This window comes from Ursus americanus, chromosome 19 (genome assembly GCF_024610735.1).
Source record: "Ursus americanus isolate L20-20 chromosome 19, mUrsAme1.1.p, whole genome shotgun sequence".
Taxonomy (NCBI): Eukaryota; Metazoa; Chordata; class Mammalia; order Carnivora; family Ursidae; genus Ursus; species Ursus americanus.
The window spans coordinates 26688458-26715195 of record NC_142145.1 but is presented as its reverse complement, the minus strand read 5'-3'; the positions used below and the strand labels follow the sequence as shown (position 1 = coordinate 26715195).

The 26738-nt window shown below is 40.2% G+C and overlaps 1 protein-coding gene and 2 pseudogenes across 4 annotated transcripts; 1 reads left to right on the top strand and 2 right to left on the bottom strand.

Annotated features, from left to right (window-relative positions):
- The first annotated feature begins 392 nt into the window (after positions 1-392).
- HAUS1 (HAUS augmin like complex subunit 1) lies at positions 393-15437 on the top strand. Of its 4 annotated transcripts, none has more exons than XM_087869848.1 (10): positions 393-497; positions 1280-1454; positions 6482-6617; positions 7817-7951; positions 9491-9614; positions 10207-10272; positions 11665-11736; positions 11977-12024; positions 13366-13426; positions 14960-15437. In XM_087869848.1, exons 1-9 carry the CDS (start codon positions 468-470, stop codon positions 13414-13416), a joined length of 837 nt encoding a protein of 278 aa, XP_087725974.1. In that variant the 5' UTR covers positions 393-467; the 3' UTR covers positions 13417-13426; positions 14960-15437. The 4 variants fall into 4 exon arrangements, with proteins under 4 accessions (XP_087725974.1, XP_087725975.1, XP_087725973.1 ...); XM_087869849.1 differs by lacking the exon at positions 14960-15437 and adding an exon at positions 14794-14940; XM_087869847.1 differs by lacking the exon at positions 14960-15437 and adding an exon at positions 14324-14762.
- A 7056-nt stretch (positions 15438-22493) lies between these two features.
- On the bottom strand, positions 22494-23211 carry LOC148108481 (large ribosomal subunit protein eL37-like; annotated as a pseudogene).
- Positions 23212-24856: 1645 nt separating this feature from the next.
- On the bottom strand, positions 24857-25497 carry LOC123787552 (large ribosomal subunit protein uL6 pseudogene; annotated as a pseudogene).
- Positions 25498-26738: the final 1241 nt, after the last annotated feature.

The window sequence follows — 26738 nt, the reverse complement described above, 5'->3', positions numbered from 1 at the left end:
TTTGATAGTGGAAACTAAAGGATAAGATAAGACTGCTGCAGCTCATATTGCTAGTTACTCTAGCAATAAAAATTTTAAGACAGTGCACTCCTTGTGGAAGAAACTAATATCTGCTCTCCAAAAACAAGTTTCAGGTATTTTTTTAAGACAAGTGATTCAAGTCAGAAATAAAAATATAAGAAAGAAAAAAACCAGCCTGGTTCTAGACGGCTGTCCTGCTCATCTAGGAAATGATACCACCGAGAGCAGAGATAGCCGCGAAGCGGCAAGCGAGAAGAGGCTCGTGGTGCGGGAGCCTTGGACCAGCTTTGCCCAAGGACTCGGAGGCCGGAGTCCTCGTAAAAACTACAACTCCCAGAAATCCCGGGCTCAGGGGGCGGGACCAACGGCGTGTGGGCGGGCCCTTCAGAGCAAGCTGTGAACTTCTCCCGCGAGGAACTTCTCGAGAAGTGGCGGGAGCGGCGGCTATGGAAGCACAGGAAGAGAAAGAGGCGCAGGTGATGGGCGGGAGTGGGGATTTATGGCCTCCTGGAAACGGCATCTTTGACACACTCTCCCCGCCCGCCGATGTCCTGGGCGCACCATGTTTACTTTTTTCCTCCTTCCTACTCTGCTGCTCCATCTTGAGTCCCGCCTTCAGGGTCTGCGAGCCCCACTCTGCTTAGACCCCCGGGAAAGGGCGTTTCCCTTCCTTCCCGGGGCTCTCCTTGCTTCGACTCAGGCTTGGAGAGCGGTGGAGGAGCCCCTTGGTACGAGATTCCTCTCAGCCGACTGGAGTGGGACTTCCGAATCCAAACCCGTTTTCCAGCCAAGCCTCACTGTTCACCGCTGCTTCCTAGTAGGATTTTCACATCTGACGTGCTTTCTCATCCAGCATCCCAACTCTAGGTGCCTCTGCGTACAGTGAGGCTTCTGGTGTGTTCAGGGCAACTCATTTTTCAGACTTTGCGCGTATAATAATGCTTTGGCACCTTCATACTAAGCTTTGAGATCATTCGAGTGATGCAAATTACTAGCCTATACTGCTTTGTAGCTTTAGGAAAGGGTGGATTATTTGATTTTCTTCATTGGGCGTATTGTTTTCTGATTTTGTTCATTGGTTGCTCACTTGTTTCCTGATATCTGCTATCTATCTCTGTAAAGAGATAATGTGAAGTAAGTAGGTTGCCAGAATATTTCTAGAGAAACATTTTGTTTGCTTCTGATCACTCTGTCATATTTGCTTCATGCTATTACAATAAACAAATCTTATAATATTTGTTTTTCTTTTAATGGTTAGGTTGCTGCGTGGTTAAAAAAAATATTTGGAGATCACCCCATTCCGCAGTATGAGGTGAATGCTCGGACGACGGAGATTTTACATCACCTTTCAGAACGCAACAGGATTCGGGACAGGGATGTCCACTTGGTAATAGAGGACTTGAAACAGAAAGCAAGTGAATATGAAGCAGAAGGTGAGATTAATTACAGAGTTTTGAATGAGATAACAACTCGATGATAACATTTTGTATATATGACATTTTATAACATAACACTAAATAATACAAAATTAATTGTGTGGACTGCTTGTTAGTTTTGCTTTTACTTCACCCAGATTTGCCTCCCACTCCATTATTATAGCCACTTAATAAGCCATAAATTTCATTATAATGTAAATTTTTTTTAAAAAAAGATTTTATTTATTTATTTGACAGAGAGAGAGACAGCCAGCGAGAGAGGGAACACAAGCAGGGGGAGTGGGAGACTAAGAAGCAGGCTCATAGCAGAGGAGCCTGATGTGGGGCTCGATCCCATAAGGACGGGATCACGCCCTGAGCCAAAGGCAAAGGCAGACGCCCAACCGCTGTGCCACCCAGGCGCCCCCATTATAATGTAAATTTTATTAGTACTCTGATACCAAATAGTAACCCCTAAAATATGTGTCTAAACTTAGCCTGACATACAAGCCTTTGGTTTTTCATTTATGTATTTCTTTGGTCTGTTTCTGGTGTCCATGCTTTAGTTATAATGAGCCATCAGGACATTCTGAGGTGGCAACCCTGAACTGCAAGACTTGAAGAATCACATTCTCACTATGTGTTCATGGGATTGCATTAGAATTTTCTGCTGTGCATATGTAGCTTGAAAAAGTGCATTGAAGACACCTGTTGTTTTTATAACACAAACTACACACAAAAGAATTGACAAAAACTTTTCTATGGGTTGGAATATATAAAAGAGGAAGAAAGTGAGACCTACAATTGCCCTGTATTTATTTATGTGTGTGGCATGTGTTACATGCAATGTTTTGAATGTAGTGCAATTTATATTGTAATTCTACTGTTTATGGCATGTTTCCAATTTTCTTTTTTTTTTTTTTTAAAGATTTTATTTATTTATGTGACATAGAGACAGCCAGCGAGAGAGGGAACACAGCAGGGGGAGTGGGAGAGGAAGAAGCAGGCTCACAGCGGAGGAGCCTGATGTGGGGCTCGATCCCATAACGCCGGGATCACGCCCTGAGCCGAAGGCAGACACTTTAACGACTGCGCTACCCAGGCGCCCCCCAATTTTCTTTTAAAAATTAACATACATACAGCAAAATTGACTTTTTGTTTTGGTGCACTGCTTTTAGCCTATATATTACATTTCTACAACACAACAATACTTTATATACATATTATTTTATGCAATTGCTTTTTAAATCAGGAGAAAAAATATGCATTTATGCTCCTTATAATTCTATAGCTACCTTTCCTGATATTCATTGTTTTTTGTGTGTGCATTCGAATTATTGTTTGGGGTCACCTGCTTTCAGCCCACAGAACTTCCTTTAGAATTTCTTCTAAGTCAGGACCGCTAACAACAAATTCTGTTTTTGTCTATCTGGGAGTTTTTATTTTGCATTCATTTTTGAAAGATAGTTTTGCTAAATGTAGGATTCTTCATTGATAGTTTTTCTCTTGAACATTTTGAATACGTTATCCCATTGCTTTCTGGCCTCCATTGTTTCTGCCAGGAAATCAACTCTTAATCTTATTGGGGTTTTCTTGTAAATAACAAATCCTTTTTCTTTTGCAGTTCTCAAGATTGTGCCCTTACCTTTTGTTTCAGCGTTTTTACTTTGATATGTTTGTGGATCTCTTTGCATTTAGTCCACTTGGGTCTGTTGAGTTTCTGAGTTTTTTGTTGAGTCATTCCTTGGATGTGTAAATTATTATTTTTCAATAAATATGGTAAGTTTTCGGGCATTATGTATTTGCTTTTTCTGCTTCTTTCTTCTGGACTCCCATTGTGTATGTGTTGATATTCCTATGGTGTTCCTTATTTTTCTGAGGCTCTCTCTTTTTTTTTTCTTTTTTCTTTTTTACTTTTTTCCTCTCTGTTCTTCAGCTTCCATAATCTCTATTGCTTTATTTTCAAGTTCACTTATTATTGATTCTGCTACTTCAAAACTATTGTTCATTTTTTTAATCAACTTTTCATTTTAGTTATTGTACTCTTCAACTCTAGAATTTCCATTTAATTTTTTTTTTTTTTTTTTTGGCAATTTCTGTTTCTTTTCAGTATTCTCTATGTGATGCAACATTGTCCCCCTATCTTTTCTTACTTCTTTCATCATGGTTTCCTTTGGTACTGTGAACTTGTTCATTGTGGCTATTTTGAAGTCTTTTCTGATAAATCCAATGTCTGGTCATTCTGACAGGGAGTTTCTGTTGCTTGCTTTTTACCATAGGTCATGCTTTCTTGTTTTGCTTTCCTATATATTTTTTGTGGAAACTGGACATTTTAGCTAATGTATTGTAGCAACTCTGAGTACAAGTCTCCCAACACCCCAGCCCCCCGGAACTTGTCGTCATTGTTGTTTTCTTGTTTGTTTAATGACTGACTGATTGTGTTTAATGAAGTCTATTTACCCCTGAGGGTGTTAAGCCTGCGATGTTGCTCCTCACGGAGGCACGTATTTAAGTATCCCCACAGTCACTGTGGGATGTCAGTGGTTTTGGTAGGCTTGTCTTCCTCTCTTTCATGGACCACATCCAACTGTAAAATTCTGCTAATTAACAGCTGACTATTGTTTCCAACAATGCTATGGGACACAAATTGCTCTACAGGCTAATCCAATCAAATTCTGGCACCCTTAAAGGAAAAGTTTTGGAGGGCAGTGTTTGATCTGTGTTGTGACCCAAGGATGGCTCCTCTTACATGTCTTACTTTCTGCTTCTCCCGCGCAAACTAACTAGCCTGCAGTTTAACTTGTGTCTTGACTCTTCTCCCAAATGCTTTTTACTATAACTTACACAGTTCTTGAGAGTCTCTTAGGCTTGGACTTCTCCAGGCTCTGTGGCAAATGAATTCGGCTCCTTTGGGAAGATACTGGGAATTATCTCTTCTATGGCTTGCTTCTTCCTCTGCCCCAAATCTCTGAGCCAGGGATCCGGAGTTGGAGGTAGAGACAATAACAAGCTTTTCTCTGAGTGGCAATGCCAGTGTAGATGCTGAGTGCTTGGGGGACATGGGAGTACAGCAGCCTTATGTTCCCTTGGCTTGCCTTTCCTGCTGTGGCATTGCTACCTCATGAGTTGGTACAAGGGCTCTTGGGTCCTGGAATTCTCAGCATGGTAGAAGCTCACCCACAGTAGAGCTTCCGTTCCAAAAACAGTGGCTGAGTGGAGGAAGAGAGCCCATACCTCTCAAACACATTCACCTAGGACTTAGTCTCAGCCACAGATAGCCAGTGTCAGGATGAGAAACATTGAAGAGCAATTCTTCCTGGACAGAAAGCCCTCTGTCTGGGAGCTGTGGGCATGGAGATCCCTGTGTTCCTAACTACAACAGTCTGGAGTGGAGCGTCCGCCTCACTGAACTGGGAAGGAGAAGGAGAGGGTGGTCTTAGTTTAAATATCACAAACTCCCACCTTCCTTACTGAATTTTCATAGATTTTCTAAAATAGATGTTTCTTTATTTGCTGTTTGTCCTTAGGACCATTTCCAGAGGCTTTAAATCATCTGTTTTTTTGTTGTTATTGTTGTTGCTTTTTACGTGGTTGGGTTTCTTGTTTTGTTTTTTACAGTTTTCGCCAGTTTCACTGGAGAGCAGGTATGCAGATCTCCTTGCACTGTTAGGCTGGAAGTCTTAACTCCTGGCCTACTGATTTTTGACAAGGGTAATAAGACAATTCAGTGGAGGGAAGAATAGCCTTTTCAATGACTAGTGCTGGGATAACTGAATATCCACATGTACAAGAATGAAGTTGGACCCTGCTTCATACCATATGTGAGAATTAATTCAAAATGAATAAAAAACCTAAACATAAGAGCTGAACCTAAAATTCAGAAGACAGGGGCGCCTGGGTGGCACAGCGGTTAAGTGTCTGCCTTCGGCTCAGGGCGTGATCCCGGCGTTATGGGATCGAGCCCCACATCAGGCTCCTTCGCTATGAGCCTGCTTCTTCCTCTCCCACTCCCCCTGCTTGTGTTCCCTCTCTCGCTGGCTGTCTCTATCTCTGTCGAATAAATAAATAAATAAAATCTTTAAAAAAAAAAAAGTAAAAAAAATAAATAAATAAAATTCAGAAGACAACATCAGTGTTTATCTTCATGACCTTGAATTTGACCATGGTTTCTTAGCTATGATTCCCCTAAATGCAAGCAACAAAAGAAAAAGTAAATAAATTGGACATCATCAAAATTAAAAACTTTTGTCCTCAAAGGACACCATCAAGTAAATGAAAAGACAGCCCATAGAATGGGAGAAAACATTTGCAAATCATATCTGATAAGGGATTTGTATCTATAACATATGAAGAACTCAATAATAAAAAGATAAATAACCCAATAAAAAGTGGGTATGGGGTGTGAATATACATTTCTCCCAAGCAGTTATAAAAATGGCCATGAAGCCAGCATTATTAGACATCAGGGAAATGCAAATAAAAACCATAATTCCACTTCACACCTACAAGGAGGGCTACAATAAAAAGAAAAATATTCAGGTCTTGGGTTATCATTTTATTGATCGTTACTAAATTCTGTGAGCGATTGCTATGCAAAAATAATAGTAATCGCAATAACTGTTGGTGAAGATATGGAGAAATTGATGGTGGGATTGTAAAATCACACTGTCTCTTTGGAAAACAGTCTGGTAATTCCTCAAATGGTTAGACATAGTTACCATATGACTAGCAGTTCTACTCCTAGGTACATACCCAAATATGAAATGAGTAAAGACAGAATGTAGGTTAGTGATTGCTAGGGCTTCATGGGTTGGGGAGTTGGAATATGATGACTAAGAAATGTGGGGGGTTTTGAATGGGTGATGAAAATGTTCTAGAATTGATCGTATTGTTGGGTGCACAACTCTGTGAATATAATAAAGGCCATCAAATTGTATACTTTAGGTGGGTGGATTGTATGATCTGTGATAAGATTTCAATAAAGCTATTAAAAATTAAAATAAAACAAACATCTTAGTCACCACAGAACTCTTCTGTCTTTTCAGCCAAGCATCTTCAGAGCCTTCTCATGGAGAGTGTGAATTTTTCCCCTGCCAATCTGTCCAGCACCGGTTCTAGGTACCTGAATGCTTTGGTTGACAGTGCAGTGGCCCTTGAAACAAAGGATACCTCACTAGCTAGGTAATTGTTGTAACAATTTAAATTTCTGTAGTCATATAAACTTTAAGTTCTCGACCAAAGGACTTTTTGTTTCTCTGGGTAATTCTACACAGGAAATTAACAATAAATGCAAAAACACTGAATTTACTTAATTCCTCCTTATCATTGCCAGTGAGTTTGTATAATTAATTCAGATAAACTTGGTGTTTAAATTTTCTTCTTCCAAGATTAGGTTTGTGAAGGTTGGTACTCATGTATATTTGGAAAGAGATTAGTTATCACTTACGTTGCTCCCTGTAAACAGTAAGAAAAGAAGTAGGCTAATTATGTCTGATTAAGCATAGTGAATTTTGGTCCTGTCCCCCCTTCTGCATAGAGTAGGTAAGGATCTTTGTTCCTTGTGACAGGCATCCTACCTATATAATAATAATATTCTTTCCAACAACATTAAGAGGAAACTGAAGCTCAGGAGAGGTGTGTTAAATAACTTCTCCAAGCTGATAAATGGCTGATAAATGGCAGAACTGGAATTCCAACACATTATTACACCAAAGTCCATATGATTACGACCGGTGGCCATTTCTTAGCTAGGACTACCACTAATCAGAGAACTGTATAGCTATTCTACTTAATTGCCCATATAAGGACTTGAAATTAATATATATATTCAGATATAAGAACAGATATAAGATATAAGAACATAAGGCTATATTGCAGCAGAAATATAAACTTGAATTAATTCAGCAGACACCAAATACCAGTTAATACGCTAGGCATATAACCATAGCTATACACACACACACACACACACACACACACACACAGAGGCACTGGGGAAGTAGAGATGGACAGGATACTAACTGTCAGCAAGGACAGTCTGCTTATGGTCAAACAAGGGAGATGGGTACGTAAAACCATAGCATAGTTTGACATCTGCAACAATGCAAGAATGTACCAGCTACGCACAGAGAAGGGGTAGTGAGTTCCAGAATGGGAGTAAATCTTATTTGAGTTTTGAAAGACAAATGGAAATTTGCCTGAAGAAGGGCTTTTCAGGCGATGGGAACAGCATATAAAAAATGCGTAGAGAAAAAAATGCATAGAGGTATGAAACTGTGATGATAGAAAAATCCATATAGAGATAAATTCATTGTTAGAAATGAGGAATAATTGTCATTATTGTCCTTAATGTCCCTTTATGTGACCAGATTCTTTTTTAGTTTTATCCCTGCAGTGAATGATTTGACCTCTGATCTTTTCCGTACCAAGTCCAAAAATGAAGAAATCAAGCTTGAATTGGCAAAACTTGAAAAAAATCTAACTGCAACTTTAGTGTTAGAAAAATGTCTACGAGAGTAAGTAACTGAGTTGGAAGTGGTGACAATGTTTATCATAAGGGCAGTGACAGGATATTGTCAGATTTGGTTTTGGCGGTAGATAGGACTTAAAACAGCACATTAGGAACTGGGGTCCATAAATGGTTTTCTAAGTAAAAAATGATGTGGATGTAGACTTGGATGTTGGGTATAGGCTTTCACCTTTTACTTCGTACAATTTTTTACCTTTTTTTTTTCTCTTTTACAAATAGTCTAGATTTGTGGGTTTTTTTTTTTTTAAGGATTTATTTATTTATTTCAGTGAGAGAGTGTGAGCAAGGGTGGGACAGAAAGGGAGAGAGAATCTTAAGCACACTCCCCACTGAGCGCAGAGCTCAATGCGGGGCTCGATCCCTCCACTCTGAGTTCATGACCTGAGCGGAAACAAAGAGTTGGATGCTTAACCAACTGCGCCACCCAGGCGCCCCAACAAATAGCCTAGGTTTTATAATTTTGAAAATGTATGTGAACTTTTTTTTCTTATAAGTTATGGTGCAACCTAAAGTCACATTATATTTTGTTTCCCATTCTTATTAGAGCTCTGGTAGCGCTCTTTAAAAAAAAAAAAAAAGATTTATTTATTCATTTTAGAGAAACAGAACGTGTGTGTGCACGTGCGCATGCAAGTGGGGGGTGGGGGGCAGGGAGGGTTATAAGGAGAGAATCTCAGACTCCCCACTGAGCATGGAGCTTAATGCAGGACTTGATCTCACGGCCCTGAGATTATGACCTGTGTCAAAATCAATAGTCAGGGGCGCCTGGGTGGCACAGCGGTTAAGCGTCTGCCTTCGGCTCAGGGCGTGATCCTGGCGTTGTGGGATCGAGCCCCACGTCAGGCTCTTCCTCTATGAGCCTGCTTCTTCCTCTCCCACTCCCCCTGCTTGTGTTCCCTCTCTCGCTGGCTGTCTCTATCTCTGTTGAATAAATAAATAAAATCTTAAAAAAAAAAAATCAATAGTCAGATGCTTAATCAACTGAGCCACCCAGGTGCCTCTAGAGCTCTGGTATCCTCCTGATGCTCTGGACCTTCTTTAGGTCCCTGTTGCCCCTGAGATTAGATGCTGTAGATCAGGAATGTGGATATGCACAAGTAATTTGGTGATGTGTAAATTTACTTCATATACATATTGAATATGTATATGCAAGGCACTCTGTCATGTCACTTTTAGGAAAGAGTTCTTTGGGACCTCCATAATTCAAATTGGCTTGGATATATTAAATCACTTCTTTAAGCAGCTGGTTTACTTTCTCCAAGAATAATTGGCATAGATTAATCTTAAAATTACTTAGTGTTCCTTGAGAAAAATTCCAGGTGGCAACATGGTGGTGGGGCGGGGGAAGATGACTTGGAAGAATACACGGTAGCTAATCTGGAATATAAAATATATGGGAGAAAATCCAGCAAGTATATTACTAACTTTGGGCTAATCCAGAGTTGAATCCCAAAAGTAGTGGAATTTCTTCTTTATAATAATTCCACTGAGAAGAAGAGAATGTTTTCAACTTTACTTTTTAAAGGGATCTAAAGAAGGCCGAGTTGCATCTGTCTACGGAAAGGGCCAAAGTGGACAATCGTCTTCAGAACACAAGCTTCCTAAAAGCAAAGTCGGAGGAGTTCAGGTTTGGAATCAGAACTGCGGAGGTGTGTATGAAGGACTGAATATATTTAGTTCTTTTTGTTTTTTTTTTTAAGATTTTACTTATCCATTTGAGAGAGAGAGCATGAGAGGGGGGATAGTCAGGGGGAGAAGCAGACTTCCTGCTGAGCAGGGAGCCTGATGGGGGGCTTGATCCTGGGACTCGGGGTTCATGACCTGAGCCGAAGGCAGATGCTTAACCGACTGAGCCACCCAGGCGCCCTTGTTTAATTCTTTTCAGACTTCTTGTTGACCTTTGTCCTCACAACTAGGCAGTATTATTCCTACCTTTTTGCATATAAGGGAACTACAGAGATCAGTGACTTGCCCAAAGTCATGTAGCTGCTTCGCGTCGGATCCAGATTCACATGCAGGCAGCCAGGTCCCAAGCCCAGACTCTTAGCACTGCACCCACCTTGTGGCAGATCTATGACTATTTGAAATGATCTGCATGCTGCATAAAAGTGCTTAGATGCATGTATAGTTTTTCACCTATGATTTGTAGCTTCTCACCCCTGTGTTATATAATGAAAATGTGTCATGACGGTCACTTTCAAGATACTGTTTTTAACCGAACTCCCTTTTTTGGAATTACAGGAGCAACTTTCAGCCAGAGGCATGGATGCTTCTCTGTCTCATCAGTCGCTAGTAGCACTTTCAGAGGTGAGCTCAGTTTAACCCAGTTTAGTGTTCTTTAAAATCTTAGCACACAATCTGCTTTTTCATTTTTTTTTTCTGTAGAGCTTTGTTCACTATTGAGCTGTTTTTCTTTATCTCTGTACTTTATGTTCACTAGTATTTATACCTTTATTACTTGGTTAGCTGTAACTATCCTCACGTTTGTTTGGTTTCCTTTATTACCATATGCTAGAAACTCTTTGCTAGAGTCGGTTATATGTTATTGATTTATTTATAAAATAAATTTATTGAGGGATTATGTGCTAACCATCTAGGTCCTTTTCTTCTCTTTCCACTTATAGTAAAAATGCAGGCCTGAAAACTCTACAGAATGCAATTCTAGGTTTTTAGGTTGTATGAGTGTCTCATTTATTTTGGTGGGAAGGAGAAAGAGGGGGTTTTGCTTTGTTTTGTTTTATTATTATTTATTATTTTATTCTTAACATTTTTTACACTTTAATTTTTGGAATCTAAGGTTGAGTTCATCGGTACATATTTGAGATTCTAATTGTTCCCTTACATTCTGATTCCTCTTAATCACATTATTCTTTTTTTTTTACAGCTTTTATTTATTTATTTGACAGAGACAGAGACAGAGACAGCCAGCGAGAGAGGGAACACAAGCAGGGGGAGTGGGAGAGGAAGAAGCAGGCTCATAGTGGAGGAGCCTGATGTGGGGCTCGATCCCATAACGCCGGGATCACGCCCTGAGCCGAAGGCAGGTGCTCAAGGACTGCGCCACCCAGGCGCCCCTAATCAGATTATTCTGTACTCCTAGACAGCATACTTAGATCCTATTCTCTCTCTTTTTTTTAAAGATTTTATTTATTTATTTATTTGAGGGCGAGAGAGGAAAGAGAGAGCGTGAGCGGGGGCAGGAACAGAGAGGGAGGGAGAGGGAGAATGACAAGCAGAGTACGCTAAGCATGGACCCTGAGATCATGACCTCAGCCAAAACTGAGAGTCATACGCTTAACCGATTGAGCCACCCAGGCACCCCTATTCTATTTTTTTTAAAAGATTTTATTTTTAAGTAATATCTACATCCAATGTGGGACTTGAATTTACAACCCTGAGATTAAGAGTCACATGCTCCATGGACCTAGCCAGCCAGACGCCCCACTTAGATCCTGTTCTTAATAAATGGGAGTTTAACTTTGCTCTTTTAAGCATCTTATAAGGATTGTTTCCATTGGAAGTAAGCTTGTTATTCATATATCTTTGACCCTCATTTGACCTATTGATACAATTTGATACATTATTTAAAATAGCTTCATGTTAATGCTTTATTATGTTTTATTTCAGAAATGAACTGTGTTTAGTTCCATTATGAATATCTCTGTCACTCTGTGACTCTTGTGTTTTTTCCACCCCCAGAAATTGGCGGAACTAAAACGACAGACTATACCTTTGAAGAAAAAATTGGAGTCTTATTTAGATTTAATGCCGGTAATTATTTTTATAAACTTAAAAAAAGTCATCTCCAGCTTTCCCCAAGGATACTAAATGATCATAAAATACTAGGTCCATGTTTAAGGATTTATTTAAAGTCCGCTAATTTCAGTATTGTATGTTCACTGGATACACTTCTGTAAGGTTTTTGCCTTTTGAAAAAAACTGTTGCACTTTTTCTCCTTGAGTCCTGGGTGATGCAATATAACCTCTTCTTGTTTTATTTTTCTTTAAAAGAACCCGTCCCTTGCTCAGGTGAAAATTGAAGAAGCAAAGCGGGAATTAGTAAGTAGTTCCATTTTTTTCTTCTGATTTTTTAAAAAGAAAGAAAAAACTGCTGATATAACTAAAGCTCCCTTCATCTGTCTTCTTTGCTTCCTACTCAGAGGTAAACCACAGTCCCAAAGTTGCATTTTTTAAAAAAATTTTTTTTGTTTTCTTGAGTCAGCTCTACACCCAATGTGGGGCTTGAACTCATGACCCTGAGATCAAGAGTCACATGCTCTCCCAACTGAGCCAGCCACGCACTCCACCATGTTTTTTTAAAATACTTTTTGGATATATATATATATTTCTTTCCATAAAACATGCATAGTAATTTTTTATCTCTTTTAAATTTTTGCTAGATTTTCCTGGCTGGAAAAGGGGGGTCAAGAGACATAGAATATTTTAGGCAAAAGAATTAACAAAGGTATAAGAGCTAAAAAAATGGAGGATTTGCCTAAGCTTTGGCAAGTGATGCACTCCAGCTGCTTAGGAGTATACAGTGGATGGTAGGGCTAAAGATGATCAATTGGTTTATGATATAAAGGATCTTAAATATAAAGAGGTTTGAACTTGGAGGCTCTAGGGGACCACTAACATTGCTATGTGTTTCTTTATTTTCTAAGCTAAAGAGAAATGTGATCAAAGCTGTGCTTTTTGGTAAGGACAATTCTTTAGACAGATTATTCTGGAATCTGTATAGGGTGGATTAGAGGAAGGAAAAAGAAAATTGCAGAAACTGGTTAGCGTATTTTGACAAGGGGAGAAGTAATGAGACAGGGGCAACGAAAGTGGGAAAGAGGTGACGTGAGAGAAGTTGCAGAAGTACTTTGGTCAAGCAGTAGATGTCGGAAAAATGGGTTCATGTATCTTTATACTGATATAGCGACTCATCTCTCTAAAGGGTTTTTCCCCCTTGAGGTGTTTATTAGAATTAGGAGTCTGAAAACTTTTGGGGTGTGGAGGATAAGGGAGAGATACATAAGCAAGAAATATCTGAGAGCATATTTAATATTTATAATGGTATTTTTTTAATTTCTTTTTTTTTAAAGATTTACTTATTTATTTTAGAGAGAGAGCACACCAGTCAGGAGAGTGGCAGAGGGAGAGGGAGAAAGAGTCTTAAACAGACTGCTCACTGATCATGGAGCCCGATGTAGGGCTCGATCCCACAAGCCTGAGATCATGACCTGAGCTAAAATCAAGAGTTGGATGCGTAACCAACTGCATCACCCAGGCACCCTTAAAATTCTGTTTTAATGTTTTTCTTTTTTGCTTCCCTTACTTAAATAACACTAGAAGTTCAAGCACCTGTTTTATGTCCTTATTTATAGAATTTATGGTGTTTCTTTCTTCCTTTAGGATACCATTGAAGCTGAACTTACAAAGAAAGTAGACATGATGGAATTGTGACCAGAGTCAAGTAAGCTTCGTCTTCCCTAACAGAGTACATTGAATAGGACTTGAAAGAATTGTTTTCTCTTGGCCTTCCTTAATAACTTTGCTCCTGTGTTCTTAGAGGAGATAATAATGTCACTGTTGATGAACAGTGGTTTCTGGTTATATATTGCATTTCTGTGCCCAAATACATAGTTTTCATATTAAAAAGCTTTGTGGGTTCTCTATGTTGCTGGCAGTTAAGTGTCCCTCGCTGGGTCTCTTTGGTGAACATTGTGACATTTGTCATGCTGTCACTCATGAGGTCAGCTAAGTGAAGAGAAGAGTTCTGCAACTTGGTTATGTTTCTCCCACTCCTCCCTCCAGGGCTCTGCTGTCATTCCTTCTGATCAGCTCACCTGCCTACCTCTAAATGTTAATATATGCAGGAATTTAGTTTATGAAAGAGTTGACCTTTTAAATCAGTAGTGGAGAGATGGATTAATTCAACAAACAGTGCTAGATCCTTACTTCACGCCTTATGTTGGGATAATCCCAAAGATCAAAGATTTAAATATTAAAAAAAAAAAAAAAAGATAGTGAGAGGAACCATGAAGAAGCTTCAATGTTTTGACTCTTAAATAATCGTAGAGTCAGTAACATGGGTCCCAAATCCAGGAGTCATAAATGAAATGATAGAAATATTTGAAATTTCAGAAATATTAAAAATTCCTGTGTGGTAGAATCTTGAATAAGTAAAATCAAAGGACTTCACAAATGTGGTGTAGGGAAAAAGAAAGAAATTTTTCACTATGTTTCTTTTTGGACTTTTTTTTTCCTTTTTGGACTTTTAAAAATTGTGCACCATGTGATTAAGAAGCAATCAGTTAAAAAAAAGAAAAAAGAAGCAATCAGTTTTGTTTTGTTTTGTTTTTGCCATCAGTTTTTTACAGATTATCTAAATGACCTTAAAAATTTCCCTCTCCTGGGGCGCCTGGGTGGCACAGCGGTTAAGCGTCTGCCTTCGGCTCAGGGCGTGATCCCAGCGTTATGGAATCGAGCCCCACATCAGGCTCCTCTGCTATGAGCCTGCTTCTTCCTCTCCCACTCCCCCTGCTTGTGTTCCCTCTCTCGCTGGCTGTCTCTATCTCTGTCAAATAAATAAATAAAATCTTTAAAAAAAAAAATTTCCTTTTCCTTTCCCACAAATATGTGGAGATACAAAATACAAGAGACATTTGTATTTCCTTTTTTGGAAATTGTCCATATCATTTAGCCATTTAGGTATTGCAATTTGATCTTTAGCTTAACAATTTATAGAAGATCCTTGTATATTAGCTAAATTAATCTTTTGTGATTTGCACTATAAATATTTTTTTCAAGTTTGTCATTTGTCTTTTGACTTAATTCCAGTGTTTTTGGTGAGGCAGCTTGGTAGATTGATTGTGGAAATGACCACAGTAATTCCTCTTGTCCCTGGGCATTCATCCTTTATATTGTGAATTTGCCACTTCTCCCAACAAGAGACGAATCTCCACCTCTTCTTTCTGACTTGGCCTTATGATTTGTTTTGGCCAAGGAGACAATAGGAAACATAACAAAAGCAGAGGATTAAAAGCCGTGCATCAGAGCTTGCCCTGTCTTATGGCTCTGGAATTCTGAAACCACTATGTAAAGAAACTTGGACTGTTGAGGATGAGAAACTACATGGAGCAGAAACAAGTAATTCCAGCTGAGCCCTGCCCCCACCCAAGACCAAGCAGGCTGTCAACTGCCAGCTATGTGGACAAGGCCTTCTTAGACTACCCAGCCCTGGCCAAGCCATATGCAGCTGCAGAGATCAACCAAGCCGGCCCAGGCCAGAAGCCCACACAGTCAACCCATAATATCATGAGAAATAATAAATGATTTTTTGAAGCTTATTTAAGTTTTGGACTGGTTGTTAGCTGTAGTAGCTAATTGATAAATGTAGCTTGTGAAATTAATGTTCAAAGTAAAAGGAGAGCAAAAAATATACATTGTAAGAATCAAAGAAACTTGGTACCAGCATAAGTTTATAAAACAGTAATTATATTAAATGTAAGTGAGAAAATGTTTTAGTTAAAAGATAAAGATTGAAAGAATAGGTTTTTTAAAAAACCTCTAAGTATATGCCATACATGAGAGAAATCTTAAAAGTAAGGATAGATGGATCCACAAGTATGATATATTACATACTTCTTTTAGTAATTGATAGAATAGGCAGAAAAAAATTACCAAGGATACAGAATATTGAAACAACACAATTAACAAACTTGATCCAAGGGATGTATAAAGAATCCTATACCGACCTGCCACTGGATACCTGTTCTTTTTAGGTGTATCCAGAACATTTACAAAAATTGTCTAGCGGTGCCTGGTTGACTCAGTCAGTAGAGCATGTGACTCCTGGTCATGAGTTCAAGCCCCGCACTGGGCATGGAGCTTACCTAGGGAGAAAACAAATTGTCCGAATAGTGGGCAGTAAAAAATCTCAACCACTACAAGAGCTCTGAAATCATAGACAGCGTATTCTCTTATCACAATGCAATTAGATAAAAATAAGTAACTAAAAAGTTTTATGTTTGGAATTTAAGAAATACATTCTAAATAGCCTATAAATCAAATAATAATATAAATTAGAAAATACTTAGAACTGAACAATAATGAGAACTATATATCAAAACTTGGATTTCTTCTTCCCGTCCTGATGGAGAAGAGTAATCAGATTGACTGTCTTGCTTTACACAGAAAAACAAACAAAAAATAGAAAACTCTAGTCTTCTGACATTGAATAACAAAGAAGCACAGGACATTAATTCGTAAGAGAAGAGAAAAAACAAGGTGAGCCCTATGACTGCCGTAGCTTACCGCATGGAGATAGATAAACCGGACTTAATGAAAATTAAAAACTTTGGTGTTTCAAAAGACACCATTAAGAAAGGGAATAGGGGCACCCAGCTGGCTCAGTAGGTGGAGCATGCTACTCTTGATCTCCCAGTTGTAAGTTTGAGCCCCACCTTGGGTGTAGAGATTACTTAAAGATAAAATCTTAAAAAAAAAAAAAAATGAATAGACAATCCACAGAATGAGGGGAAATACTCACAAATCACATATCTGATAAGGGACTTATATCCAGAATCTGTAAAAATTCTTACAACTTAATAATAAAGACAACCCAATTAAAAAATGAGTATGGGATTCAAATAGCCATTTCTCCAGTAAAGATGTACAAATACCCAAATAAGCACATTCATGAAAAGATGCTTTACATCATTAGTTATCAGGGAAATAAAAATCAAAACCACAATGAGATGCTGCCTCATATTCTCTAAGATGGCTGGAATAAAAAGACATAATAACAAGTGTTGGTGAAGCTGTGGACAAATTGGAATCCCCATACACTAAAGTGGTACAGTCATTTCAAAAAACAGTTTGGCAAGGTCTCAAATAATCAAATATAAAGTTACTATATGACCCAGTGGTTCAACCTCTAGGTATATACCCAAGAGAAATGAAAACACACATCCACACAAAAACTTAGCATGTGTATGTTTACATTAGGATGATTCGTAAGAACCCAGATGCCCACCATCTGATGAGTGGACAAACGAAATGTGGGTATATCCCTACAATGGAGTATTATCCAGCCATAAAAAGGAGTGAAGTACTGATACATGCTACACCATGGATGAACCCTGAAATCATTATGCTAAGCGAAAGAAGCCAGTCATAAAGACCATATGTTACAGGATTCCATCGACATGCAATGTCTAGAAATGTACAGAGACAGAAAGCAAATTGATGCAGCTTAGGGCTGGAAGGATGAGAGATAGGGGGTGATAGCTAAAGGGTACAGAGTTCCTCTTGAGGTCATGGTAGCACATGTCTGAATATATCAAAAACCATTGAATTATGTACTTTATTTTTTAAATTTTTTAAAAAGTGGATTCCACACCCAGAGTGGGAGTGTTCAGTGCGGGGCTTGAACCCACGACCCTGAGATCAAGACCTGAGCTGATACCAAGAGTAGGACACCTAACCAACGGAGCCACCCAGCTGCCCCTGAGTTATATACTTGAAATGGGTGAATCATATGGTAAATAAGCTGTTGAAGGAAAGGTATGCAGATTAAAAAAGAAGTAGAGCTGTTTCTATTTGCAGATGAAGTTAGTGATGTGAGCACCCATCCCTGGAAGTGGATGTGGGGTGTGGGCAAGCAAATATCCAAAGCAGTCCAGAATTAAACCTTTTGTTGTAATTCCATTTCTAGGCCTCTAACCTGCATATTTTCTGGAGACATCAAATATACCCATATGGATGGGGGTTGGGGGGGCAGTGTATGAGAAGGAGCCTCTGTTTTTTTTGTCTCTAATTCTGACACCTGGACTGCATGTCTATCTATAGAGAACCATGGCTTTACCCTGAAATACTTCTTTTTTTTTTTTAAAGATTTTATTTATTTATTTGACAGAGAGACAGCCAGCGAGAGAGGGAACAGGAGCAGGGGGAGTGGGAGAGGAAGAAGCAGGCTCCCAGCGGAAGAGCCCCATGTGGGGCTCGATCCCAGAACTCCGGGATCACGACCTGAGCCGAAGGCAGACGCTTAATGACTGAGCCACCCAGGCGCCCCTACCCTGAAATACTTTTGCATTGATCTCTTAAGTACAGAGACATTCTTAGATAATCATAGTGAAATGGTCAAATTCAGGAAATTTAACATTGGTAAAATATTACTATCTAATATATAGTCCCTACTTAACTTTTTCCAGTTCTCTGAATAATGTGCTTCATGGGTGGGGAGATGGGTGAAATAGATAAAGGGGATTAGGAGATACAAACTTCCAGTTACAAAATAAAAAATTCACAGGGGTGAAAAGTGCAGCATAGGGAATATAGTCAGTAAGACTATGAAAATGTTTGGTGACAGATGATGACAGACCGCACTTACCATGGTGAGCACTGAGTAATGTATAGAATTGTTGAATCGATATGTTGTACACCTGAAATTAGTAGAACACTATATGTTAATTATGCTTCAATTTTTAAAAATGTGGGACGCTCAGGGGCACCTGGCTGGCTCAGTCGGTAGAGTGTATGACCCTTGATCTCCAGGTCGTGAGTTCAGGTGCTGTGTTGGGTGTAAACCTTACTTTAAAAAAATGTGGGGGGCGCCTGGCTGGCTCAGTTTGTGGAGTATGCGACTCTTGATCTTGGGGTTGTAAGTTCAAGCCCCACATTGGGTGTAGAGATTACTTAAAAATCTTCAAAAAAAATTGGGGGATGCTCAGGCGGATTAAAGGTTTTATATATATATATATATAAAAATTTCAGAGCAATTGTTTTTGCAATCCAGGACCATACATTGTGTGTAGATGTCTCTGTCTGAAGCCCGCTTTTGATGCCTGGTTTTGACCATTTTGCTTTTACTGTTTCATGAGGCTCCCATTCCTAGGTCTATGAAACTTTTCCCCTCCAAATCCAGGGGTTTGAGCTAGTCCAGCCAGCATGGCACAAACCTAGGGACAATGCATTTTGAGGTCCAAGCCCTGAAGCATCACTGTGCTTTGCCCCACGTTCTGCCCTGTGGGAAGGGCAGTACTCGCAAGAGATTTGCCTTTACCTCTACTAAATTAAGAAGTTGTGACCTAGGCAGGGGCTCGAGTTTCCAGCAGAATGGGATTAGCTATTACAGCTTCTGCTGCTTGGGAGGCTTGTGAAGCTCGATACTGGGTAAGAAGTGTGGCATGAATGAAAAGATGTTTCTCATCAAAATGTGTCTGAAGCTATTTTAGGAGCAGACTGAGGATTGTGTGTGTGGATGTCCTTGGAGCCTGTTTGGTTGCCGCGGGATCTTTTTCTTGTGATTGATCACGGGCGCACATGACGGATGGCGCACCACAGCCTGGCTAGGACCCTGTGTCTCCACGTCCTGGCTTTGATGAGACACCACCCAAAGAGGCCACTGTGCCAGCTATATTTAGTACCGTGATGCACGCAGGTCCTTCTGACCTTAGCTTCCTCTTACGTTGTACAGATACATATTTTTAGGTTTATCTTACAGCACCCAGGTCTCACATTTACAGTTCTTTAAATTCTGCAGCAGCGGTCGTGGGCTGACAGCCTGCTTCCGCTGTGTTGGGAAAAAGAATTGCTCTCTCTGCCTTTTCAGGATCCACATTTTCTACAGCACGTTCAGACGCTGAGCTCGAAACCTTGTTCTTGCGCGTCCTAGCAATGTGACCTTAAAGATGCCATGTAAACTCTCAGGTGTCCAGAGGATATAATAGCTGCCCTCCGTCCCTTATCACTCATTCCATTCATTCACTTATTTAGCAACAAGCTTTATTAAATACTGTCTGTTAGGCTGTGGAGCCTCAAAGATAAATAAGAATTTCCCCTCAGTCTCAGAAGGCAGTTTATAAAATCACAGAATATCAGACTGGAAGGAACTGTCCAGTCCAAATTTTAGTCTTGTAGACCAGGAAACTGAGGCCCAAAGAAGTAAAATGACGGCCCAGATGTCATACCGAGTCACTGACCAAGTTGGGATTAGAACCCAGATCGCTTATTTCCCAGCCCAAGGATCTTTGCTCTGTATCACCTACTTTTAGCTAAACTGTAGTGAGCTTCAATTTCCCTTACATTAACATTGCGAAATTAGTATCAATGATCGAGAAAATACACAGTAACTAAAACCTAATATGAAATCAGAAAATAATACCATTTTGGAGGCGCCTGTGTGGCACAGTCTGTTGAGCGTTTGACCCTTCATTTCAGCTCAGGTCATGATCTCAGGGGTGTGAGATCAAGCCCTGTGTTGGGCTCCACGCTCAGCACAGAGTTTGCTTGGATTCTCTCTCCCTCGCCCTCTGCCCCTCCCCCCTTCTCTCTCACTCTGTCTCTAAAATAAATGTTTAAGAAAAAAAAAGAAACTAATACCATTTTTATATCAATTGGAGTTTATTCATCAAAACAGCAACAACAGATACTTGAAAAATAGTTGTCATGTGTGTGTGAGACATGGTACATAGTCAGCCTACAGGTTTTCCTGTGTGTGTGTATAGATTCTGGAGCCTTCCTGATAACTTCGTTGTCCCTGTCTCATCCCGTTTCTTTGATGGGGACCCCTGTTGTAGTGCTGCCCGGGATCACTGGCACAAGTTCCCAATACCAAGTGCTCTCTATTGGCCAACAGGTTCCTCTCAGACATTGCATCTGTTTTAAATGGCATTTAACTGCGTATAACAGAAAACACAAAACCATGGCTCAAACAAAAAAGAGGTTTATCTTTCATATGTAGAATACCAGAAGCAGGTAGTTCAGGGTGGAGATGGGGGCCTCTCTGGTCATCAGGGACTTCGGTTTCTTCTGCGTGATTCACTATTGTTTTTTTTTAAAGATTTTATTTATTGGACAGAGATAGAGACAGCCAGCGAGAGAGGGAACACAAGCAGGGGGAGTGGGAGAGGAAGAAGCAGGCTCATAGTGGAGGAGCCTGATGTGGGGCTCAATCCCAGATCGCCGGGATCACGCCCTGAGCCGAACGCAGACGCTTAACCACTGTGCCACCCAGGCGCCCCTGATTCACTATTTTTTAGCACTGGTTTTCATCTTCATGTCCTCTAATGTTGCATTATGTCACTTCACTGTCATATCATGGTTGCTACAGCACCAGCTTTCAAGTCCACATCACTTCGGACAACCCCAGCTGCAAAGGTGGGCTAGAAAATGTAGTATTTTAATGGGCACATTGTTACACAGAATAAATTTGGGCTTTTGTTACTTAAGGGTGAGTGAGAAGAATTAACAGGGGGATGACTGGAAGTCCCTGGCACAGAAGAAACCCTTTTACCTCCCAGTCCTGGGTTGAATGTTCTCTTGTAGCTCCATTCTGTGGAAATCAGATTTGCAGAGATTAGATTTCCTTTCGTTTTATTCAGCTTTTCCACTTCTCTTTCTGCCACTTTTTGTTTTAACAAAGTTCAGTTTTATTTCTCTTCCAATTTGAGATGTCAGACTCCCTCTGCTTGGATTTTAAAGTAACTCTTCTTAACATTTGCTTCATATTCTAGTTATGTCTTTCTTTGTCCCTAGGTTTACAAGTGTATATGCTTTTATTTAAAAAAAAAGATTTATTTATTTGACAGAGAGAGAGAGTGTGCATGAGCGAGCATGATTTGGGGGAGGGGCCAAGGGAGAGAATTTTCAAGCAGACTCTGTGCTGAGTGCAGAGCCTACCGCAGGGCTCAGTCCCACGACCCACGAGATCAAGACCTGAGCTGAAACCAACAGTCAGATGCTCAATTGAGTCACCCAGGTGCCCACAAATGTATATTCTTAACTTTCTTTTTGAAAAAGAACGTATGTGGCAAAATCAGAAGTGTATAGTTTGATGAATTTTCACCAAGTGAATATACCCATGTGCACATCACCCAAATGAGGATACATACGTAGACTATCACCTAGAGACCACCTTCCATGTGCACCTCCCAGTTTTCACTCTCACAAAGGTAATAAAAACCCCAACTTCTATCACGTGGGTTAATTTACCCTGTTTTAGAACTTTATTTAAGTGAAATCATACAGCGTTACCTATTTTGTGTCTAGCTGTTTTCGTGCGTTATATATTTGACATTGGTTGGCAATGTTGCATACAGCACAAACTTGTTTATTTTGACTGCTTTAAAGCAGTGATTCTCAGTGGCTGGGGAGGGGGTTTAATGTCTCCTCCCAGGAGACGTTTGGCAGTATCCAGAGACGTCTTCGGTTGTCACAACCAACAAAGTGCTACTGTCATCTAGGGGAAGGCTGTTAAATATGCTACAATGCACAGGTCAGCCCCTCATTCTTGCTGACCATCTGGGTACCCTATTTTGTGAGGTGCTTGTTGAGTCTTTTGTCCATTTTTCTATTAGGCTGCTTGCCTTTTTCTTATTGATTTGTAGGAGTTCTTTATTTATTCTGGATATGAGATCTTTATCAGCTCGAAGTATTGCAAATACCTCCTCTCATTTTGTGGCTTGCCATAGTACTTATTTATTCTTTTTGTTTAAAAAAATTTTTTTTCCAAAACCAGAATCTTTATTCTGCTACTAATCATTGAAATCCTTAAGGTGAACTGATGCTCCAACAGCTGCCCGCTTGGGTTTAGGTGTCGTTCCTCCGTGGAATCGTGCCTATATCTGCCATGTGCAATTTTTAGGTGCCTCACTTGACCCCTCCCAGTGGTATTTCATCTTTTCGCCTCAGCACTCCAGTTACGCTTTCTCTTCGGTTTGGCAGGGCAACCACATTTGCCACAGGTCGACTTCTGCAGGTGGTAGTCCTGACGACCACAGCGAGGGCACAACGTGTGCGTCTTACTGTGACGTCATCTCGTTCCTGCAGCTAAGACTGAAGAGGCTGGAGGAGAAGGCCGCCATTTTATTTGTTTAATGGCATCTTTTTGATGAACAGAATTAATGTCGATACCCACTTTATCAATCTTTTCCTCTTTCGTGTGTGCTTTTTGCCTTCATCTTTAAAGCTATTTTCTCTGGGTTTATAGCTGTAGGTTATCAGCTATTTTCTTTTAGCACTTTGAATATATAATTCAAATATTTTCTTCCTCCCATCATGTCTTAGTTTTCTGTCACCGTTTAACAATATTACCACAAACATAGCATCTTAGAACAAAACACATTTATCATCTCACAATTTCTGTGGGTCAGATATCTGGACACAGCTTATGTGGGTCCTGGACAAGGCTGCAGTTAAGGTGTTAGTCTGGCCTGGGTTCTCATATGGGGTTTGACTGGAAAAGACTCTCATGTTCATTCAGTTTGTTGGCTGAATTCATTTCCTTGAAGTTGTAGGAGTAAGGGCTTTAGTCTCTTGTTAGCTGTCAGCTGAGGTGCCTTCAGCGCTGAGTAGCTAGCTACCCAAAGTCCCTTGCCAAGTGAGATCCTCCAATATGGCCACTTACTTCTGGAAGCCAACAAGGGAGGTGGGACTTCAGTAGATGGCAGTAGACAGACGCCATGATCTCTCTCTCTCTTTTTTTTTTTTTTTACATTTATTTATTGGGACACCCGGTGGCTCAGTCAGTCAAGCATCTGTCTTCAGCTCAGGTCATGATCTCAGGGTCCTAGAATCAAGTCCTGCATCAGGCTCCTTGCTCAGCAGGGAGCCTGCATCTCCCTCTCCCTCTCTGCTGCTCCCCCTGCTTATGCGCTTTCTCTCTCTCTGACAAATAAGTAAATAAGTAAAATCTTTAAAAAAATAAGATTTATTTATTTATATGAGAGAAAAAGAAAGAGAGAAAGGGAAAGTGCGTGCACACGCATGCATGTGGGAAGGGGCAGAGGCAGAGAGAGAGAGAATCTCAAGCAGACTCTCTACCAAGCAAGAAGCCCAACACAGAGCTCAGTCCCACCACCTGAGACAATGACCTGAGCCGAAATCAACAGTTGGATGCTCAACTGACTGAGCCACCCCCAGGCACCCCCCTGTGATCTAATATAACATAACCGTGTAATCTCATCATTCAGGTATTCACGTAATCATGTACTTCTCATCACCTTTGACTTACTCCCTTGATTAGAAGGAAGACACAGGCCCTGTCCATCCTCAAGAGTGGGTCATACAGGTCACAAACACAGGAGGCAAGAATCACAGGGGCCACGGCAAGAGTCTATCTACACATCATTTCTGTTGAGAAGTCGCCTGTTCATCTTAACATTGTTCATTTGAAAGTAATGTGTATTTTTTTCTGTGGCTGCTTTTAGGATTTTCTCTTTAGCTTTCAGCAATCCCATGATACTCTAGGTGTGTTTTTCTTTGAACTTCTCTTAAGTTCCATGGAACTTCTTGTATCAGTGGCTTGATAGTTTTCATCTAGTTGAGAAAATTCAGCCATTATGTCTTCAAACATTGCTTCTGCTTTATTCTCTGTTTTCTTTCTAGTATTCCCAAGTACCCACATTAGACTTTCTCACTGTTATCGCAAATGTTTCTTGCACCCTTTTCTGTATTTTCCGTCCTTTTTTCTTTCAATGTTTTCTTTTTTCCCTCTTGAGTCTGGATATTTGTACCAATATCTTCCAGATTACTAATCTTCTTGTTAATCTGCTGCTGTTAGACACTTCCTCCCCTCACCACCCAAAATCAAGACACAGCTTTTATCGTATCTTTAAAATATCACAAATAGGGGCGCCTGGGTAGCGCAGTCGTTAAAGCGTCTGCCTTCGGCTCAGGGCGTGATCCTGGCGTTCTGGGATCGAGTCCCGCATCGGGCCCCTCTGCTGGGAGCCTGCTTCTTCCTCTCCCACTCCCCCTGCTGTGTTCCCTCTCTCGCTGTCTGTCTGTCACATAAATAAATAAAATCTTAAAAAAATAAAAATAAAAAATAAAATATCACAAATAAGTGAGGAATCATCTGGCATCTTGCTGTTTCTGTAGCTGGGCAACTTAGCTCTCATTCATCAGCCTGCTGAACTGCATTCCTTTTTCAGAAACATAGATACCATCCAAAAATTTTTTGATATCCTTGTTTTTAACTTACTGAATCAAAGCAGCTGAATTTGGTACAAGTTCAATGTCGTTTCCTTCAAGAATTAACTCAGATTTCTGGGGTCAAGATACTGAACAAGTGATGCTAGGCCTCATCTGAACCCCATGGATGTATTTTTCACCCAAGAAATTTTGGGTTTCAATAAGAGAACCCTTCTTCTGAATAACAACATTGATAGTGAAGTGAGCGTACGCAGACCACATCTTGTAACAGAAGCCCAGTGTAACACCCTTGGTCATGTTCTGTACATGACTACACATAGTGTGAATGGTAGCCAGTTCCTTTCTATTTCTCTGCCGTTTGTCAACTTGGAGCTGCTTCTTTTTCTTTCCAAGGAGACTGAGATCTACACTGATGCGTTTGAAAGTCCTCCACAGGGTTCCTCTGGGGCCCTTCACAATAACAGTGCATCCCTTCAGAGGGATGTCGACATTTTCTGGAACGTCAACAGTCTGATGAGAACAGTCCTCACTCTCACAGTAGATGTGGCAAAAAAGGAACCTTGTGAGACACTTCTGTTGTATTACTGCCCAGCTTTTCGGCATTCCTCTCCCACGCCATTTATGATTCAGCACATTTCTCAAAGGGGAAAGATATGGTCAGGTAGCAAGAATTTCCTGTCCCTTTTGGGAAAGGAAGAATCAGCCAGACTAAGAATCAAATTGATATGAGACAGATTAACAGGAGAAAGTAAAATTTTCCTGCATACGTGGAATCCACACAGACATGGAAATTCCAAAGACAGGCAAAATAGAGTATATATGTCAGTTTGAACCAAGGAAAAGGGGGTAGAGGTCTGGGACTTCAAAAGGAAAACATGCAATTTACAAGACGATGAAAAAAAGTAAATGTTTGGTAAATGAATGTTTGCTGGGCCACTATAAAACAATGGCACATAGAGAGGAGTTTGATCAAACAGGCCTTGCTATGTTCCTCCCTGTCCACCATAACTAGTTCATATCATAATGTAGTTATGGTAATATCTCTTTTCCTGGAGCAGGTCCTCTATGAATTCTTTTAGGCAGTTGTGGGGGAGGTAAAGAGCTTTTCCTGAATTTGCTGGGTTTTGATTGCTTTTTAACTCAATAATTTTCACGCCAAAATGGCCCATCTTGGCCCCTAAACACTCGGTTCTTAGAATTTCCCTTCTCTCTGGAATCTTGGCTCCTTGAGTGCTGGCTGCCTGGGCAGCTCTCCGATGCCTTCAAACAGAATTTTCCTTTTCCATTTTTCTAGCCTTTCCAGTTGTTCTCAGCGAAAGGATTAATCCGCCCACTTTTATACTTTAATGTAGATTTCTCTGTACCACCCCATCTGGTCTGAAATTTATACTTCAGTTCACATCCTTTTCTAGGAAGCAGATATCATCTCACAAACCTGATATCAATCGATCATATGTTTGTAACTGGCTTACAGACCTCTGCAACTCTGGACATATAAAGTGCAAACATCGTAGGGGCACCTGGCTAGAGCATCGTAGAGCAATGCAACTCTTGATCTTGGGGTTGTGAGTTCAAGCCCCACCTTGGTTGTAGAGCTTAGTTTAAAAAATAAATAAATATATTTTTTTTAAGTGTAAACATTGTAATTCATCTCTCTTCTTTCATTTCGTTTATTCACATGGGACAGAAGTACCAACACACGCATTCAATTCAACACCAGGTAGATGCAAATGTTGTGGGAAAAGCTCTAAGCCCTTGGTTCATCTAATAAAGTCATTGCCCAAGGAAAAAATTTCAGAGGGAAGGTGTCTAGACTTGCTCTCTGAGCAACAGTATCTGTTTGG